The following is a 20,838-nucleotide window of genomic DNA, read 5'->3' on the forward strand; positions in this document are numbered from 1 at the left end:
CTTGAACCCCCAGATCATGAAAATGCAAAAACTGGTTTCCTAGCAATTCTGTACCTCAGGAGACTCTTGGGGTAAGGGCAGAGAGAGCAAAGGCCACCTTTTTCAGCACCCTTTCCCTGACTCTTCCAGGGCTAGGCTTTGTGACTGCAAGTACACTGGGGAGTGGGGAGACTCTCTCCCAAGAATCTCCTTGGTGTCTGAGAGTTAGCAGAAGCTAGAACAGCCCAGAGGGTCCAAGAGAGAAGGTTCTAGTCAAAAGGCTTCAGACAGAGTCAGAGGCACCATCTCAATTCAGCCAGGAGGAAGTGGGGAGGGAGGTACCAGGAGCTGGGGGGTGTGTGTGTGTGTGTGTGAAGAAGGAGAGACAGCCACACAGGAAATGCCCAGTGACTCTCCGGGGCTCTCAGCTTCCCTTCTAAGCTGAGCTTGACCATTGGGGCAGACACCAGTGTTGGCAGGAGCCCACCCTCCTCGCCCCAGCACAGCCTCCAGCCCAAGTCAGGGCAGGTTGGTTTCTGGGGGACACAGAAGAAGCCCTGGCCTGGCCAGGAGAGTACAGGAGGCCACGACACGTAAGTCAGAGACTTATAGGATTTATCAGTGGAAAGGATTTTTATGGGTGTGCTGCTCCAACCCTCCCATTTTTATAATGGGAAAACTGAGGACCAAGGAGATTAAAGGGACTTGCCTCAAGTCATCAATTCTAATTTGTAACAAAGCAGAGATTTGGATCAGAGTTGGACGGACCTTAGAGATGACCCTATACAACTCTCCTCATTTTACACAGGAGGATATTGAGTCTAAGAGTTAAGTAATTTCCCAAGTTAGTGACTGCACTAGTACTTAATTAAAACTCATCTCCTTTCCAGGGCTCTGTCCATCTTCCCCCTCAGAATTGTAGACTTGGTCCCACTATGATAGAGAGAGTGTGCCTGGGCCCTGGGGAACATGAGTGGGGAGTTACTGGGTCGAGGGAGCCAAGGGAGGAGGAATGTGGTGGCATTTCCTCTGCCAGCTGTCCCACTCTGTTCTGTTTTATCCCTCAGGTGTGCAGGCCATGGGCAATCTCATAAAGGTATTGGGCAAAGATTTCGAAAACTGTCCCCATTTTTTCCTGGATTTTGAAAGTAAGTGCAAGAGGTCCTCGGTGGCAGGAGGGAGGAGGAATTCCAGCTGCATGGCAGGGCCTGAAGCCCTGGTGGGTTGCCTTCCTTGACTAGGATCAGCTTGGACTGATATTTTTGGGAACTACACAGGATTGTTGGGAGGCTTAAACAAGATCTCATATGGAAGGCAGTCTACCACTTTCAAAGAACTGTCAACTATAATTATTAACTCATTACCTCCCGAGGAAGTCATTTCAGTCAGCTCTGACAGGTCCTTGGATCCTCCAGCTGGAGCTGAGGTCATCTAATCTCAACCCCATCCCTTGCCCAGGATTCTTTAAGTAGTAAGTAGTGAGGCTAGGATTCAAACTCAGATCCTTTTGGCTTCAAATGCAGGGACCATTTCACTACCATTCTGCCCTGATAATTGAGAAGTTTGTCCTAATATCTTAGGTTAGTTTCTTTTTTACCTGTTTTTATTCAGTTGCCTCTTGATTTCATGACCCCTTGGACTCTACCATCCAGGGGCTTTCTTGGCAAAGTTTTTTGCCATTTTCTTCTCCAGTGGGTTAAGGCAAACAGAAGTTAAGTGATTTGCCCAGGCTCACACAGCTAGTAATTGTCTGCAGCCGGATTTGAACTCAGGCCATCCTGATTCCAGGCTTAATGCTCTGTCCACTGAGCCATATAGCTGCCCCCTATCCATTTTCTATATTGCAGGTAATATGCTACCTATATTATTTTGAACAAAGGAAGAGAAGGGGCTTGGACCCCAACACCTTGAATCCTCAACCCATCAGATTCTTTATAATATTGGATGGGTAAGAGATGGAGGTCTCTGAATGTTTGCTGATGAAAGAGCCCAGGAACACAGTGCATACTCACCCCATGTCCATCACCCATCCCAGGATAATAAGGCATAAATGTCATAGCTTCTTTCTCTCTCTCTCTGATTGTCTCTCCTTCTCAAACCAGAGGCTAGACAGAGCCCCGAGATCCAGAGTCTTGAATGGGGGAGGAGGAGGGAATCAGGAAGGGGCCTAAAGTGGGCGGAAGAGAAAGAGAGGAAGCAAAGGGGAAGGAGAAGAAGAAAGAGGGAACTGGGAACAAAGAAAGCAGCTGACATCATCACTGAGTCCTGCCTCACAGAGGTTCCTGATACTCTGTTAACTGGTTCCATCTTTCCCTCTTGGAAGATTTTGAATGTTAGACTTGGTAGTTCATAGCATCATAGATTTAGAGATTAAAAGGGACTTGAGGCATCTCTTAGACCAAGAGAGGAAGCTGAAGCCCAGGGAGGGGAAGGGACTTACCCAAGGTCATATGGCCAGAGGAAGTCTCAGAGGGAGGACTAGACCCTGAATCTTTGCCCAAGACTCTCCCCATGACCTCCTTTGAAAGGCATAATCTTGGTGGCAGCGAATCTTCATCCTTGAAGGATGGATCTAATATTTGGAAAGATTCCAAAGTCATCCTAAGCATTTTTTAATACATTTTTTAAAAATTATTCTGAGAAGAGGACCACCAAACACACACAAAATAAGAATTCCTACTCTAATTCAACCTTCTCAAGAAGTCTCAGGGTTAAATGTCCGTCCAGACAAATCAAGGCCATGCTTTTCTACCAACCTTAGCTCAGGTTTTGCTGAATAAAGACAAAGCTTTGGAAATTTTCTGGTTCTGATAGAGCCCTGGGGCTGAAAAAGGCCATTAAGAATGACCCCAGGGGCATCTAGGTGGTGCAGTGGAAAGAGCACCCACCTTGAAGTCAGAAGGACCTGGGTTCAAATCCAACCTCAGACATTTAATAATCATCTAGCTGTGCAATCTTGGGCAAGTCACCACTCCATTGCCTTGCAAAAACAAACAAAAAAAATGACCCCAGCCTTGATCAAAGCTACAAAGAAGACAAGGAATTTACCTGAGATGCCACAGTAATGCCAAGTCTTCCCAGAATCACAGACACAGAAGGCACCTTAACCAAGGACCTAGTAATCCTGACCCCTCATTTTTTGGAGCAGACTGAAAACCAGAGAAAGTCAGGCATCTACCAGCTCAGGAACCATGCTCTTTCCCTTCCTCCCCCAAATGTCTCCCTTGCACAACTCCCCCCCCCCATTAGCTTCACCCATTCTCTGGGAATAGGTCAGAGCATCATAGCCAGGCTTTTAGGTCTAGCCCTCCTAAGGCCACCACTCAGACATCACCCTAGGTCCCAAAGGAAGGGAGACGCAGGTAAATGGGGTGATGGTGTAGAGCCATAGAGGAGGAATGGCTTTTGCTCCCACTAAGGCAACAAGGCTATCAGTCAACTCAGACACATTACTGTCTAGAGTGACACTTGTCCCCCAGCCTCTGAATAAAAATAAATAATCCCAGCACAAATTTCTATGACACTTTTAAGATTTACAAAACTCCTTTCCCCTTAATAACACCATCAGGCAAGGAAGACAAGTGTTACTAGCCCCATTTTACAGATCAGAAAATGAAGACACAGAAGGAGAATAACTTCCTTAAATTCACACAGATTTCTTTCTAAAGAGCCACAAAAGTAGGTCATTAACAACAATAACAAGCTCCATTTCTTTTAGCCCTTTTAAGATTTACAAAAGCATTTTCTTCCCCAAAACTCCAAGAGGTAGAAAACACAATTTGATTCCCCCCCCCATTTTATAGGGTCAGAAACTGAGGTCCAGTAAAGGGAAGCATCTTGCCAAGGTTGAGGATCAGGGCCTCCCTCTAGCTTCTATACCAAGGCTTCAGATCAGAGCCATTCCAATTCTACTCATCTTGGTAGGTTTGGACTGGAGATCCATGGGGGAGGCTGCTAGAGAGCCACAGGAAGGAGGACTGCCCACTTTGGAAAAGAGTGGCTCTCTCCCTTTCTTTGCCACTTCTCCTTTTTCATTGCTCCCATCTGCCATCCAGGGAACAGAAAGAGACCACAGCTCATCAGCCTCCAGACAAACAGATGGATAGACTTGACCACCTCAGGCCTCCTGAGTGTCAGCAATGCCCCAGAACTACCCTATTCAAATGTCACTTAACCAGTGGACTCCTCAGGGTTACAAGACTGTGATATTAGTTGGCTATTTAGGATGGTTATCCTTCCTTACCATCTACAAATTTCAAATTGCATTTCATGGTAATGATTTTAAGAATCTCCCAACAATTTTGAGGGGGCAGGGACTATTATATCATTTTACAGATGAAGAAAATGAGGTCCGGAAAGAGAAAGTGACTAGATCAATGTAGTCCTATGACATGTGGCGAGAATACCCCAATTCCCAGGCAAAGGCTCTTTCTAGCCAAGGTTAGAGTCCAATAGGACTGCCAATAGGAAATCAAACTCCTAGAACATAGAATGTAAGAGTTTGGAGGTTGTATATAAAATGTCAGAGCTGAGAGAGCCTTTAGAAGACAGTGTCAGAGTTAGAAGGACTCTTAGAACACAGAATGTCAGAATTGGGAGGGGTCTTAGAACACAGAATGTCAGAACTGGGAGGGGTCTTAGAACACAGAATGTCAGCTGGGAAGGACCTTAGAACATGGTGTGTCAGAGCTAGGAGCGGTCTTAGGCCACAGAATGTCAGAGCTGGGAGGGTCTTAGAACATAGAATGTCAGAGCTGGGAGGGTCTTAGAAGCCAGGATGTCAGAATTGGGAGAGAGCTTAGAATATAGAAAGGTAGACCTGGGAAGGACCTTAGAGATTATCTAGTCCAAGAGCCTTCTTTTTTTAGATAAGGAAATTAAGATCAGTTGGGGAAAAAATTTGCCCAAGGTCAAAAAGCTTATCAAAACCAGAACTAGAATCCAGACCTCTCGACCTCCAGAGCAGCATGCTTTCTGTTGCTGGCATTACCCCTGAGGAAAATTAGCCAAGGAAGTTGCTTTACTTCAGGAAGGTACATTGAGGTCTAAATCCCTTAATTCTTCACTTCTTTACTTAATTTTCCATGGAGGAGCCTCAGACAGCAAGGCACATCTCATTTCCTCATGTCTAGGGTCCTATTCCCAAGAAGCAGAGCCAGAATTGGGCAAGAAGTGACGTCTAGGGGCAATTCAGGAAGGGAGGGTGAAGGGGGTTGAAAGAAAGGGGTTGGTAGTGATTCGGAAGGAGACAGGGTTCAGGTTCCCCCCAGAAGAGGAAGGTAGGGTTCATGTCCTCAATCACTTGTTGCTTCCCCATGAATTTATTTGATTCCCTTTATTTTTCCAGGCTTCTTTTCCCATATTCAGACCACACGTTATGGAGATGCTTTGAACAATAAGGAAGGAAGGAAGGGATGGCCAAAGGAGGGAACCTTGTAGAGATAGCTCCCTCACCTTCAGGCAAGAAGCCTAGGGGAAGGCACTGCCCAAATTCTCAGAGGAACAAGAGTGGGTTCAGCTCTAGGCAGGGTGTGAGACACAAAGTTACCATAATGACTTCCCAATCATGGGAAACATCTAACTAGACTTGGAGGATAAGAGAGAAAAGGGCTTCCTGCTGTCCATCACTAACTCCTGAAAAAACTAACATTGATGACTGACCAGTCTGGTCTCTTGGTCCCCCGGTTCTTTCTGGGTGATCCTCACAGATGCACAGCCCACAGAAGCGGAGACAGCTGTGTGGAACCAAGTCAGTGCCGTCCTGGAGGAGGCCCAGGGCATCTTGGCAGAACTGCAGTCCTACACTGGAGCTGGCCAGGAGATTCGGGAGGTATGGATTTTAGGGCTCCTTCCAGCCTGATGTCTGCATAGGCTGCAGGCAAAATCTAGTAGAGGAATGACTTTACCTTTCAGGATGTCCTTGGGGGTGGATGGAAAGGTACATCAGCATCCTTGCAGAGGGGAAGGTGACTGGGGAGGCGATATCTTGGATTTGGGTGAGTCTGGTTCATGCTACCCCAAGCTCCTCTCTTTCTATCCACAGGCCATCCAAAACCCAACTGACCTCCCTCTCCAGGAGAAGGCATGGAATGCAGTGTGTCCACTTGTTGTCAAGCTCAAACGCTTCTATGAATTCTCACTTCGACTGGGTAAGAATCCAAGCAGCCCAGGAGGCTGTCCCTGTCCTGTTCTGTCTTCTGGGCCCTGCCAAACTCATCAAACTCATTTTCATCCTCACACATAGCAACAGATAAGATGAATAACATATAACACCTGTTTGGTGAGCTCCTACTGAATACAGACAGCACTGTGAGATGGGGAGGAGGTAGGGAACAAGGCCACTAGGAGCCTGAATGTGATCAAGACCATGAAAGAGAGGACTGTGTTTTGGGTGGTCAGAGGGAGGAAGCATCATGATTCAGTAGCAAGAGTCTGGGGTCCAAGATCATGGGACAACAAGCTCCTTACTTTCTATCCGAGACCAGAGGCTCATTCTCATCCTTCACTTTCTATCTATGTGACCTTGGGCATGGGATTACCTTACTCCTCTCCAAGTCTTCTTTTCCTCATTTGTAAGATGAAGGGATTGCTCCCAAGGTCCTTTATAACTTCTAAAGCTATGATTCTATGGGCCTCAGGTTCCTGCAGAAAGTGATATTTAATATGGGCATCGGTGAATGAAGAGAATTTCTATCATCATAAATGGGGTGTAGGGAAAGATCATTCCTGATTTAATAATAGCTAGTATATATGCAGTACTTTAAGGTTTGCAAAGTGCTTTAGAAATTGGATTCTATTTGATTCTCACAAAACCCATAGAAGATAGATGTTATTGTTCCCCATTATACAGTTGAAGAAATTGAGGCAAAGTGATTAACTGACTTGACAGAATTGCAAAGCTAGTGAGTGTCTGAAGTAGGATTTGAACTCAGGTCTTCCTAACCCCAGATTCAACACTCTACTCACTCTACCATCTATTTACCTCTGTTTGAAGAGCAGAATGGGAGGTCTATGGGCTGAAAAGCCTGTGTTTTAGGAACTGATGTGTTGTTCAGACTGGCTTTCCTTTGACAGAAACCTGTTTTTTTCCCCCCTCTAAGGCTATGACATTATAAAAGATCACTCTTCCTAACAAACTCACCTCTCCCTCCACCACTCAAATCAGGTGGAGAGGTCTAGATACATTTCTTGCTCCCTATGGCCAAATGGACAGGCCGTTTATCAACTTCTAACCCTCCTTGAAATTTTCCTCACTTCAAAGCCCATATTGAAATGTTCCAGCACTTATTCTGGCTGCTATTTACCAATCTTCATGTCAACTTTCTCAATGACTCTCTGGCCTCTCCCCTGCCATCATACTTGGGAATTCAAGATTTGTTTAGACAACCTCCTGAACAACCTGAAATTTAATTCCCCAACTTTTTTATCCTCTTTCTATGCTCCAAATGAGTTATGTTTTCTCAACATGTCTATCAGCTATCAGAATTGGAATGCTTCCAAGACAAAGCACTTGAAGACTCCACTCTGACCACAGCCTCCTTTTCTTCTACCTCTTTCATTCCCCGTCTTACTGATTGCCCTTACCCACCTTACTTTGAATAGTCCCTTGTGCTTCCATGCCTGTCTGAGTTCCATCAGTTTCCATACCTACCTCAACTCCTCTGACCTCACGTCCTCATCTTTTCTTCAGGATCAAGAAGTCTTTTTCTGTTTCCTCCTTTGGTAATAATATAGACTCTTCAATCTCACCAATACGTCATTTGTACTTATCACATTTTTTTCCTTTTCTTTTCAAAAAAATATTTTTCACATTCTTTTCTTTTAAAATTTTAAGTACTGGGCAGCTAGGTGGCATAGTGGATAAAGCACCGGCCCTGGAGTCAGGAGTACCTGGGTTCAAATCCGGCCTCAGACACTTAATAATGACCTAGCTGTGTGGCCTTGGGCAAGCCACTTAACCCCATTTGCCTTGCAAAAAAGAAAACCTAAAAAAAATTTTAAGTACCAAATTCTCTCCCTCTCTCACACCCCCATATGATAACAATTATATGAAATCCTGCATATGTCCTTATTATCCAAATGTCCCAAAAAAGTAATAAAAATAAAGTGAGAAAGTTATACTTCAATTTGTATTCAGTGTTCCTCAGTTCTTTCATTTTTCATCTTGAATCTTTTGGAATTGTCTCAGATCATTGTATTGATCAGAGTAATCAATTGCTCATCCTTACAACATTATTGTTACCATGTACAATGTTCTCCTGGTTCTTCTCACTTCTCTTTGTATCAGTTCATATACTTTTTGTCATGCTTTTATGATACCATCCTGCTTGTCATTTCTGATAGCACAATTGGGGGTGGCTAGGTGGTGCAGTGGATAGAGCACAGGCCCTGGGGTCAGGAGGACCTGAATTCAAATCTGGCCTCAGACACTTAATAATTACCTAGTTTTGTGGCCTTGGGCAAGCCACTTAACCCCATTGCCTTGCAAAAAAAAAAAAAACAACTAATAGCACAATAGTTTTCTGTTGTAATCATATACCCCAACTTGTTCAATCATTCCCCAATTGATAGGCATCTCTTCCATTTCCAAGTCTTTGACATTACAAAAAGAGCTACTAGAAATAATTTTGTTCATATAGGTCTTTTTATTTCGATCTCTTTGGGATATGACTATAGTGGTAGTCTTGCAGATTGAAAGGGTATGAACAGATTTATAGTCTTTTGGCCATAGTACCAAATTGCTCTCCAGAGTGGTTGGGGCAAGTCACAGCTCCACCATCAGTGCTTTAGTGTACCTATTTTCCCTTACCCCCTCCAGTATTTGTCACTTCTGATTGGTCTGAGGTGAATTTGTCTTTCTATATTCATTAGTACTTTAGAGTATTTTTTCATATTTTTCATATTTTTTCTTCTTCTGAAAACTGCCTATTCATAGCCTTTAATCAATTATCAATTAGGGCATGGCTCTTGTTTTTATAAATTTGACTCAATTCTATATACTCAGTATATATTTGAAAAATGAGATCTTTTTCAGAGAAATTTGCTGTAAATTTTTTTATATCACTTATCTATGGTATCTTTTGGCAAAATATGATTTCTCTGATTATCCTTTCTAATAAAGCCTATTTTTGCTTTTGCTTTGTCTGAGATCATGATCACTATCCCTGTCTGTTGGGTTTTTTTAGTTCACATAATGTTGCATTTTTTCTTTATATGTGTTAAGGATAGCTAGGTGACTCAGTAGATGGGTCACCAGGCCTGGAGTCTTGAATTTGAATTTGAATCAATCCTGGGCAAGTCACCTCACTCTGTTTGCCTCAGTTTCTTTATTGGTAAAATGAGCTGGAGAAGTAAATGGCAAATTACTTCAGTATTTTTGCCAAGAAAACTCCAAATGGGGTCATGAAGACATGTTTCAAATGAATAACAATGACATGTAAGTGTCATAGTCCTTCTGCCAGGTTCTGAAATCTTGGTCTTGCTCAGTTCATTTGCCATTTCCTTCTCCAGTTCATTTTACAGCTTTTAATTTTTATTATAATTTATGTAACTATATATAATATATGACATAATAAAATATATAATTTAATAATTAATAAGTTTAAAATTAGCTATTATTAGCCCCATTTTCCAGATGATGAAACTGAGGCAAACAGGGTGAGGTGATTTCCCCAGGGTCATACAGCTAAGAAGGTCAGAGTTGAACTCAGGTTTCTGTGACTCCAGGCCTGGTACTCTGTCCACTGTACCACCTACCCTTTGAATGCTTACCCAAACTATGTATTTCTTCCTGCCTCCCATTGAGCTTTACAAAGTGATGTGCTAACAGAGTAAGAGTGGACAATACAACACAAGGAGTACAGGATATGCAGGTGAGAGGTTAAGATTAGTAAAGATGAATGAATTGATGGTTCCATCTGAGACTGATTCCTTGGGACTAATAATAGCTAGTGTTTATAGAATATGCAAAGTGATGACTTGGAATCAGAAAGATCTGAGTTCAAATCCTGCCTCAGACACTTGCTAGCTGGGTGACTCTAAGAGCCATTTTATCTCTTTCAGCCTCAGTTTCATCATCTGGAAAATGGGGTTAATAATAGCTAATAATATGTTCCAGAGTTGTTGTGAGGATCCAAAGAGATAATGCATGCAAGTAAAACATAATAAAATTGCTAGCTATTTTATTTAAAAGGAATCATAGTCCCCAAGTGAAAGCCCATCATCTTAGACCCAGGGTTCTGCCCATCCCAGTTAAGGTGGATGCATCCAATGGATTCCTGTTCAGAGCAGGTTCTAGACTCAGGACCTCTAGGAACCCTCCCAGGTTGAGGATTCCACAGTGTTGGGGACATTGGGAAGGAGGGAGGGAGAAAAGAGGCCCTGGGGTTATTATTAGGGTCTGACCTGGGCATGCTCTCCTTTTTCTCTGTGCCCCTCACCCCCAGAGAATGCCCTGAGGAGCCTCCTCGAAGCCCTAACCAGCCCCCCTTACGCCCCAACACAGCATCTAGAGAGAGAACAAGCCCTTGCCAAGCAATTTGCTGAAATTCTACACTTCACGCTCAGTTTTGATGAGCTCAAGGTAATCTCTGGGACCCTAGGTGTGTGTGGGGGGAAATAAAGAGAGAAAAGGGCAAAGTTTTTAAACAGAATGTTTGACCCCCACCTTGAAATAACTCATTCCTCAACCCACTTGTTCAGCCCTTGATGGGGCTACCAAGTCCTTGGAAAACTCATCAGAGGGATTAAAATAAAAGATTAGTAGCATGATGGTAGGAGATCCGGCCTTAGAGCCAAAATACCTGACCTTCTGGCCCAGCCTCCCCTAGTTATTGGGTGTGTGCCTCTTGGCCTCAACTGTAAAAAGAAGAGGTTGAATTAGAATTGTTAGTTGATCTCAAAGCACTCTCCCATCCTTAACTTTCTATATTCTAATTTCCGATCTTAGGTCTTCTCTAGCTCTGGTGTTTGGTGACCTAAGGTCCTCCTAGTGCTTACATTCTGTGTTCTAAGCCCCCTTCCATCCCTGATAGTATGTGTTCTATGATCCCTCCCATTTCTGTCATTCCCTGTTCTTAGGGCTCTCCCAGTTCTGTCATTCCCTTTTCTTAGGGCCCTCCCAGTTCTGTCATTCCCTGTTCTTAGGGCTCTCCCAGTTCTGTCATTCCCTGTTCTTAGGGCCCTCCCATTTGTGATATTCCCTGTTCTAAGATCCTTTCACCTTGTTTGAACAATCACCTATGTTTGAAACTCTCTCCTACCTCAGATGTTAAGTGTGACCCTCTAATACAGCCTTGGGGATCAACAAGGCAAGCCTTCTGGCCCTGCCCAACCACCTGCTAGACACACACAGTATCTTTGCTTATTTTTCACCATGAAAAATGGGCCCCAACATTCAGACCCTATGCATGTGTTTCACTGCCTCTCTCCACTCTGGTCCCAAAACTGCTGGGGATTTCATCCGATCCAAGTGGTATTTTAGGGAAAATAAGATCAGGGCTCTAGTAGCCATTAAGGTTTTCTTTTTCTCACAGATGACAAACCCTGCCATTCAGAATGACTTCAGTTATTATAGAAGAACCATCAGCCGAAATCGAATTAATAACTTACAGGTGAGACAGTGGGTGAGATTGGGAGAGAGAAGTATGGTGAATCATCTGGGGAAGACAGTCATAGGAGTAATCTTTGGAGAATTATTGAGCTGGTAGGAAACAGAGAAGGACCATGACAGTTCTACTCTTAGCTTGGTCAATGTGCTTTGGTAACTTTGGAAAAGTCACTTTCTCTCCCTAGGTCTGGTTTTCTCGATGATAAAATGAGGGAATTGGACTAGATAATCTCTAAGGTCTATTACAGCACTGGCATTCCATGTTCCAAGGGCCCTTCCATCTAGAAAATTCTGTGTTCTAAGGCTTCTTCCTTAATTGACACTATATGTTCTAACATCCTATGTTCTAACAGGCCTTCCAGTTTTGACATTCTATTTTGTAAGATCCCGAAGTCACCCAGTTAACAAATGTCTGAGACTAGATTTGAACTCAGGTCTTCCAGACTTCAGGGCTAGTCCACTACACCATCTAGATTACTATCTGTGTGACCTTGGACAAATCACTTAACCCTGACTGCCTCGCATCCAGATCCATCTCCAGTTGTCCTGATTCATATCTGGCCACTAGACTCAAATGGCTCTAGAGGAGAAAATGAGGCTGGTGATTTAGCCAGCATCCCCCTCACTCAAATCCGATTCACATGCATGTCATGACATCACCTCCCTAATGTCATAGTTTTCTTCAAGAACGAAAGACAAGCTCCTTTCCACCAACTCCGCCATATTCCAGTGAGTAGCCAAAATGATGAACACAAAAGGAAAAAAGGAGAAGGACTATATACATGTTTTCTAGGCCCTTTCAGAAATGTGGCACATATACAAGAAAGGTGATGTTGTAGATATCAAGGGTATGGGCATAGTTCAGCAAGGAATGCCCCACAAATTCACCATGGCAAGACTAGATGGGTCTATAATGTTACACAGCATGCTATAGGCGTTGTTGTAAATGAACAGGTTAAGGGCAAGATTCTAGCCAAGAGAATTAATGTGCATATTGAGCATATTAAGCATTCTAAGAGCAGAGATAGCTTCCCAAAGCAGGTAAAGGAAAATGATCAGAAGAAGAAAGAAGCCAAAGAAAAAGGCACTTGGGCTCATCTAAGATGTCAACCTGCTCCACCCAGAGAAGCACACTTTGTGAGCACCAATGGCAAGGAACCTGAGCTGTTGGAACCAATCCCCTATGAATTCATGGCATAAATGACTTTAAAAATACAAATAAAAGATCTCTTGAATTTTGAAAAAAAAAATGAAGGACAAGCATCATCATCATCATTTGAGATCTCTCCAGCTCTGACATTCTTTGTTCTAAGGTCTCTCAGCTCTGATGTTTTGTGGTTCTAAGTCACAAAAACGGATTCCACACTAAGACAAATTTATTATGTCAGTTTATACTTTGGATGCTTTTTCAACTAAGGTTGGGATCAGCTTGATTCTTTGCCTTGAGTACAGAGCACTCTGAGTCACTGTGGAGAATGGGGGAATGGAAGTGGTAGATCTGGGTGGTCTGTCATCCCCAGACCAGTTTCATGGTGTGACCTGCACATAGTACCATTCCCCTTTTGGGTCTTGCAGCTGGATGCTGAGAGTGAAGTCAACAATGAAATGGCCAACCGAATGTCCCTCTTCTATGCAGAAGCCACCCCCATGCTCAAAACCCTAAGCAATGCAACCACCAAGTTTGTATCTGAGGTAAGAACTACACTGGGTCAGGTGGGGGGAAAAGTCTGAAATCTTTGACCAGGAATTAAGTTTTTAGAGCTGGGGAGTCATGGTGGGTGTCATCATCCTGTATGACCACGTGCACCCTGTGGGGGCCTTTGCCAAGACATCCAAAATTGATGTGAGCTCCCTTCTGGCCCAGGATTCCAAGATGGTGGGCAGCAGGGCTGGGATAGGAGCCAAAGGGGCTGAGGCTAGTGGGAGGGACACCTAGGGAGAGGTGCTACCTGGCCTCTAGATTTGTCTGAGGCTTGAGACTACAGGTCCCAGGGCAGGCATGGTGGTATCTTGGGGAGGAGGGACAAGGGATCTTTTCCTAATTGTCCCATTTTGAATAATGTTTACATACCCTCATACACATCCTCTCATCATGTTTTAACCCCTTCCAATGAGACTTCAATAGCCACATCCTCTCAGGGAGGAGTGAACAGTCAGACTGTTCAGGAGGCATGAGGAGCCAGATGTGTATAAAGGTAGAGGAACAAGATGGTGGAGTTAACAAGTTGGAAACTGTTGGAAGTGGTAAGAAAGCTGTTGACTCTATATCAAACACTGTACTAACCACTGGGGATACAAAGAAAGGCAAAAATAGTCCTGTCCTCAGAGTGCTCCCAATCTAATGGACTAATTCCACTAAGCAGAGAGCTTACGTTTTGGGTTGGTCCAGTCTAGTCAGAATATGGAGTCTGAAAGTGGACAATTAATTGTTGGGGAATAGGAGAAGGGTACAGGTCAGAAAAGTGGTTGGGTCCTGTTCTCTCCCTCCAGAACAAGACACTTCCCATTGAGGACACTACAGATTGTCTGAGCACTATGGCCTGTGTCTGCCGGGTGATGTTGGAGACACCGTGAGTAGAGCCAGCAGCCAATCTCCCTCACCCCAACACTCTGCCCTCTCCCACCCCAGACATCATGGTCAGGCAACAGAGGGCTATGCAGCTGGCAGAAGCCCAGAAGCAGGAGGTCCACACCTGCACATCCAACTCCTGAGCATCACTGAATTTCCGACATCAGAGCTAGATGGAACCTTGGAATCTAAAACATACAAGCTAAAAAAGACTTAAGAATGTAGAATGTCAGAACTGGCAATGGGACAGCTAGGTGGCGCAGGCCCTGGAGTCAGGAGTACCTGGGTTCAAATCCGGCCTCAGACACTTAATAATGACCTAGCTGTGTGGCCTTGGGCAAGCCGCTTAACCCCATTTGCCTTGCAAAAAAAACTGGCAGAAACCTTTAGAGTTCTAAATATTAGTTTATAAGAAACCCTAGAACCTAGACCAGGAAGTACAATAAATAGTAAGTTGGATCTGGAGTCAGCAAGATACGAAGTGAAAATCTTGCCTTGAATATTTGCTAGCTGGGTGATGCTAGGAGCATCATTCTCAGCTTCCTCTTCTATAAAATGAATATAATAATAACCTACCTTATGCAGCTATTGCGATAGCCCAACCAGATAATTCAGTTAAGTGTTTGGAAACCTGAAAGCAAAATGTAAAAATTATTGTTATTATTATCATTATTACACATAATTACATTAATTTGTTATAGATCATATATATGACATAAAGTATAATAATATATTGTAATATATCATATATACTATTACTATAGCACTTAAACTGTTAAGACAGAGAGCCTTAGACTAGAATATTTTAGAATATGAAATCATTGGGACACAACATAGAATGTTAGAGGCAACAAGAATATAAGAACTTATATAATATGATAACTTAAAAATCACCAACCCTCTCATTGTATAGATGGTAACACTGAGGCCAAAAGAGAGGAAAATTGTGGAAGGCCATAGCAAGAGTTAGTGTGAGGCCAACATTAGGACTTGGGTTTCCTGCCTTCCGAGTCCCATATTCTCATCTCTCCTCCGAGACAGGGAGTATAGAAGCCGGTTCACCAACACGGAGACTCTGCTGTTCTGTATGCGCGTCATGGTGGGTGTCATCATCCTGTACGACCACGTGCACCCTGTGGGGGCCTTTGCCAAGACATCCAAAATTGATGTGAGCTCCCTTCTGGCCCAGGATTCCAAGATGGTGGGCAGCAGGGCTGGGATAGGAGCCAAAGGGGCTGAGGCTAGTGGGAGGGACTCTTAGGAAGAGGTGCTACCTGGCCTCTAGATTTGTCTGAGGCTTGAGAATTGGAGAGGAGCGGATGTGGCCTTAACTGAGCATCTCCCCGCCTCCACCATGGCCTGACTATGTCACCGCTTGCCTCCTCAGATGAAGGGCTGTATTAAAGTTCTAAAGGATCAACCTTCCAATAGCACCGAGGGGCTTCTGAATGCTCTTAGGTAAGTTGTGACCAGGTAAGCAGATCCTCCAACTCCTGATGGGAATTGGGAAATGAAATTCCCACTGAGCTCCCCCAAAATGATGACACTTAAGGCACCTCCCCCCCTTGCATGTGAAATGCCCCAGAATAGTGATTCCTGGTTTAACGTTCTCTATGAGTCCACATGCACTCATTGTAGCTGATGAGCCCCCATCGGTGAGTTTATTTTTTGCCTAATCAACTTGTTCAAAGCAAATGCATTTAATGAAATAATAAAAATGGTTTCCAATAAAGCAGTCCACCCTCTCCCCCATGCCATCACCCCACTCAAGGGAGGGAACAGAGGTCTGCTAAATGGGGGGAAGGACTATCCGGAGAGGTAGTAGGAGACATTAGAAGGATATCCTGGTTCTGGACAACAGAGTTTGGTCCTGGCTCTGCCACTATGTGACCATAGGCAAGCCCTCTCACTCTCTGGAGCTAAATTTCCTTCATCTGTAAAAAAATGAGATAATCAGACTAAAATACTTCCCTGCTTTAAGACTCTTCAGTCTTCATGACCCTTTGAGGTCATCAGGCGAGACTTCTTCCCACCCAGCAAAGAAGGAAACTAAAGTTGATAGAAAAGTGTTTTGTGGGCGGCCAGGTGGCACAGTGGATAAAGCACTGGCCCTGGAGTCAGGAGTACCTGGGTTCAAATCTGACCTCAGACACTTAATAATTACCTAGCCGTGTGGCCTTGGGCAAGCCACTTAACCCCATTTGCCTTGCAAAAACCTAAAAAAAAAAAAAAAAAAAAAGGTGTTTTGCTCAAGAGATGAAAACTTCATTTTCTCTCTCCAGAACATATTGCCTACTAGATTTTTGGAGAAGCTCTAGAGAATGATCATGATGGGGGCAGCTAGTCAACACAATAGATAGAGCATTGACCCTGGAGTCAGGAGGACCTGAGTTCAAATTCAGCCTCAGACATTTGGGCAAGTTATTTAATCCCATTGCCTTGCAAAATTAAAAACTAAAGAGAGAAAGTGACAGAGAGAGAGAGAGAGAGAGAGAGAGAGAGAGAGAGATCATGATGGAGAGGAGGAAGGTAGCCCATGTTCTCAAGCATAACTCCCTCCAGGCTTTGGAGTCAAGTGGAAAAAGTGGGAGGGAGGAAATAGATCTTCTGTTATGTTGAAAGCACTATGCTAAGCACTTTACAACTGCTATCTCATTTGTTCCTCACAGCAACTCTGTGGGGTAGGTGATATTATTGTCCTCATTCTACATTTGAAGAAATCGAGGCAAACAGAAGTGAAGTGACTTGCCCATGATCACATAACTAAGAAGTGCCTGAGGTTGAACTTGAACTCAGATCTTCCTGATTCCCAAGGCTTTCTATCCACTTAGCTGCCAAGAACTGATATTAAAGTCTGGGAATTGATGATAAAACATGAGTTCAAATTACAGGCCTGGTGCTTGCTACTCCCACTGTCTTGGGCATATCCCTTCATCTTTGTGGACCTCAGTTTCCCCATATGACTGGACTCGATGGAGTCTCACATCCCTTCTGGTTCTAAATCCTACGATTCTACAATCTTCCCTCAGGTACACCACCAGGCATCTGAATGATGACACCACCTCCAAACAGGTCCGAGCCTTGCTGCAGTAAGATGCTCATCGGGAATAGGGTCCTGACTCCAAAGTCCCAGGCTCAACCTTGAACTTCAACTGAGTTTTAATGTTGCCATAATGTGAATATAAAAACCCATGACCATATTTCTCATTTTATAAAGAAAGGGAAAAGTTTTAAAAAGCAAACACAAAAACAATTCCCCCCCACTGCCACCTCCAGCTTCTCTTGACCACCTCCCCTCCTGCCTGTCTCCCCCAGTCCTGATTCCACTGAACTTCAGGGGTGGACAGCTGGCTCCCACCCCTCTTTCCCAAGAAGATGATATGACTAGTTTATGCCTGCCTTTCCAGGAAAGTGAGATAAGGTTGTCTTCCAACCTCCACTTGGCCTTTCCCAGTTCCTCCTGGATCCATGATGGTGATTCCTATGTTATAGAAAGCCTGGGTATTTTCTCAAATGTGGACTAGTACTGGCTGGGCCCTGGGCAGTGGACCTAGCAGGACTCTGGCCTTGAGGCTTTGGGACTGTGGTCGGGCTTGAGTTGAAATGTTGGTGGGAGGGAAAAAAGCCTTCCTTCATAAGACCATGTGATGTTCATGTAAATAAGGTAAGGGAGTCCTTGAAGAGGGTCAACCTAAAGATGATAAACAATCTTGTCTTTAAAAAAAAAAACCCCACCTGGACTCCAGGGAAATGGTTCAGCTACATCTTTTAGATTTGTAATATAAACTATTAAAATCACTCACCTGTTGTTTTGTACATTTTTGTGTGAAATAAAATGACATTTAATCTGTTCGTAGTGGAATGAGGGTAGCCTTTTCAAGCACATTTTCCATTAGATATGACATATAGAGGGACCATCCTATGGGTTGGCTAAGTGGGAAATGGTCCCTGAGGGAGTAGGGGGTTGTTCCCAAAGAGTGATGTGGATTGGTCTTTTGTATTCTAGGTGATTCATTAAGGGTTGGAGTTGCAAGTCTAGATCCTGGTTATTTCCTCTACAATATTTATTCATACATTCCTTTCAACATTCAGAAAATATTCATTGTGCTTTACCTTTAAACGGCTGTGATCAGGTAGCCTCATGGCAGGGGTGATGTCTTTTGATTTATGCACAAATTGAATTTAAGTGAGGCAGAGTTGCATGAAGTCATTGGCCTCACTCTCCCTTCCAAAATCATTGACGTCAGGTGGCAAGACAGAGTCAAGACAACTGGTGATGGCTTGAGATGCAGTGGGTGACTTTGGTGTCTTCCATGTCTGACCAAACTCTCAGCATTCTACAGTTGACTTCATGGTCATTGGAATGAATTATTCTCATCCATCTATTATACCAAGGAAAATCTTCACATGCCTTGGGTAGACCCTCCTAACTCACTGGCAGGTTTGAGACCCCTAATTACCCTCACTCTGGGTTTAGCCCATCTGCCTAAATAGTTTACCAGGATATGACCACTGTGTATGCTACAGCTTCTTAGAGCTATAAGTGAGGATCAAGTAGACATCAAAGGTAGAAGCATTCCTGAAAAGGACTCAGCAGCTCTCATACCAGATGTATGTTCCCTGAATATACCCTACACCCCAACAGTCCTCATAGTAATGTTTCTCAAGGTAGCACTTGAAGGAAATGATCCACTTGCCTTTTTCTTTTCAGGGGAAAAACCCACCATGATTTCTTAATTAAAATAATAGCATGCCTTGATAAATAGCTAAATATTACTTATAGACATTGTCCTTCTAACCCAAGTTAAAACAAGATAAAAAAGAAATATAAAAACTTGGGTACAGATTGATGTTGATGTAGAAAATAAATTGATCAGTAGCCATTATTTTGATTTTATTTTCCTCTGTGAGTAAAATCTTTACTTTTTTCCTCCCCTCCAGTGCTATCCCAGGGGCAATTCATAGTTTCTAGCCACATATTTGACTGCTCATCAGTATAAAGATTGTTAATTGCCCTCATTTTAACTGTGAGAGCTTCCTGTCCTATTTATAGTCTTTAATGCTTTCTAGAAACGTTAAGGAAAAAAGACAACCCTGAACACTATGCAGTTATTTCCTCCCTCTGATCGCTTTCTTCTTCACCCCTACTCCCCAATCAGAAATAGTTACAAAGCACCTCAGTTTAGAGACAATGAAATGAATAAAATGATTCTATTTTTCCTTCTAGAAGCAATGCTTTCATGGACTCAGTTTACCCCTTCCTCATGTCTCCTTGCAACGGGAAGGACAGGATAGACATTAATCCTATTTCACAGATGAGTATATTAAGGCTTAGAAAGAAATCCATTCTTTACTTGACTTGAACTTCACCACCCTTCCCCCCAAACAAAAATCTAGGAAAAAAATCTAGAATCCTCATGTGATGTAGTAGAAAGCATGCCACATGGGAAGTCAAAGACTGAGAGTTCAAATCTTGACTCTGCCATTAGGTTGCAAGGCTTTGCTTAGACAAATAAGTCACTTCTGTCCTGGCTTCAGTTTCTTTATCTATAAACTATGCATTCAAGTAAAGTTCAATTGCATTCAACGCATTTATTAAGGGACTTCTAAATCAGTCAGCTATCTAAAAAACGCTGTACTAAGCCATGGGGTTCATGCTCCCAACTCCATTGGGTCCTGGAGGTTCCAGTTCCTATAGGGTAGCTTTGACATTTTCCCCCTCAAAATTCAGGTAGATGCTTAGCAACTAGGGAAATGTCTTTATAATGCTATTATAGCTCATAAGCCCCGACAGGTGCCCTTCCTTTTCCCATATCCATGATATTAATTAGGCAGCTAGACCTAATTCACTTTGAGAAAGCTATATTTACTAAGATGATATCATAAGCAATTGGTACAAAACTTCCTCCCAAGAGACTGTGACACACTCTTCCACAAGGTTAAAGAGTACCTGGGGCTGAAATTCCTTTTCTCCATTTTGAAGAATAATCAAGAAAGGTCTCCTTAGACACTGTCTAGGTTGCTTTTTTTAAAAAAGCCCATCTGCTTTCCAGTTTTCCCAGAAGTTGTTTCTTTAAAAAAAAAATTTTTTTAGCATGAAATTTCTTTTTCTCCCCTTGTCTCCCTCATTGAGAAAAAAAAAAATTTAAAGAGAAAGTAAGAAAAAAAAACTTGTGACAAAGACATATAAAGTCAAACAAATTCACACAATAGTCATGTCCAAAAAAAAAAAGATGCCTCAGTTTGCACTATGAATCCATCAGCTCTCTTTACAGAGGTGGGAGATATGATATGTTTCATTTCAAGTCCTCTAGAATTGTGGTTGCTCACTGTGTTGATCAGAATTCCCAAGTGTTTCAAAGTTGTTCTCCTTTACAATATTGTTATTGTATAAATTGTTTGTCTGGTTCTGCTCAGTTCATTTTGTATCATTCATACAAGTTTTCCCAGGTTTTTCCTGAAACCATCCCCTTTATCATTTCTTAGCAACACAATAGTATTCCATCATATTCATATACTATAACTTGTTCAATTGTTCAGGAATCTTGACCATCACAAAAAATGTTACAAATATTTTTGTACATATAGATCTCCTTTTCCTTTGCTCTTTTTGAGATATAGTAGTATACCTAATAGCAGTATCAGTAAGGAAAAGGGTAGGATTAGTTTAATAGCTTTGGGG

General features: G+C 43.0%; 1 protein-coding gene across 1 annotated transcript; it reads left to right on the forward strand.

Annotated features, from left to right (window-relative positions):
• Nucleotides 1–364: 364 nt before the first annotated feature.
• Nucleotides 365–18,004, forward strand: LOC141508749 (CYFIP-related Rac1 interactor A-like). The gene is made up of 11 exons (XM_074217624.1): nucleotides 365–572; nucleotides 1,047–1,127; nucleotides 5,688–5,809; nucleotides 6,023–6,128; nucleotides 10,425–10,561; nucleotides 11,514–11,591; nucleotides 13,163–13,279; nucleotides 14,078–14,157; nucleotides 15,198–15,324; nucleotides 15,544–15,614; nucleotides 17,186–18,004. The coding sequence occupies exons 2-11, from the start codon at nucleotides 1,058–1,060 to the stop codon at nucleotides 17,247–17,249; spliced, it is 972 nt and encodes a 323-aa protein (XP_074073725.1). The 5' UTR covers nucleotides 365–572; nucleotides 1,047–1,057; the 3' UTR covers nucleotides 17,250–18,004.
• Nucleotides 18,005–20,838: the final 2,834 nt, after the last annotated feature.

The sequence above is a fragment of the Macrotis lagotis genome, chromosome 1 (assembly GCF_037893015.1).
Source record: "Macrotis lagotis isolate mMagLag1 chromosome 1, bilby.v1.9.chrom.fasta, whole genome shotgun sequence".
In the NCBI taxonomy this organism is placed as follows: domain Eukaryota; kingdom Metazoa; phylum Chordata; class Mammalia; order Peramelemorphia; family Peramelidae; genus Macrotis; species Macrotis lagotis.

Coding starts and splice junctions, on each gene's coding strand:
- LOC141508749 (XM_074217624.1), top strand. CDS start 1,058: ATGGGCAATCTCATAAAGGTATTGGGCAAAGATTTCGAAAACTGTCCC. Junction 6,129..10,424: donor TGAATTCTCACTTCGACTGG/GTAAGAATCCAA, acceptor CCTCACCCCCAG/AGAATGCCCTGAGGAGCCTC. Junction 14,158..15,197: donor CGGGTGATGTTGGAGACACC/GTGAGTAGAGCC, acceptor CCTCCGAGACAG/GGAGTATAGAAGCCGGTTCA.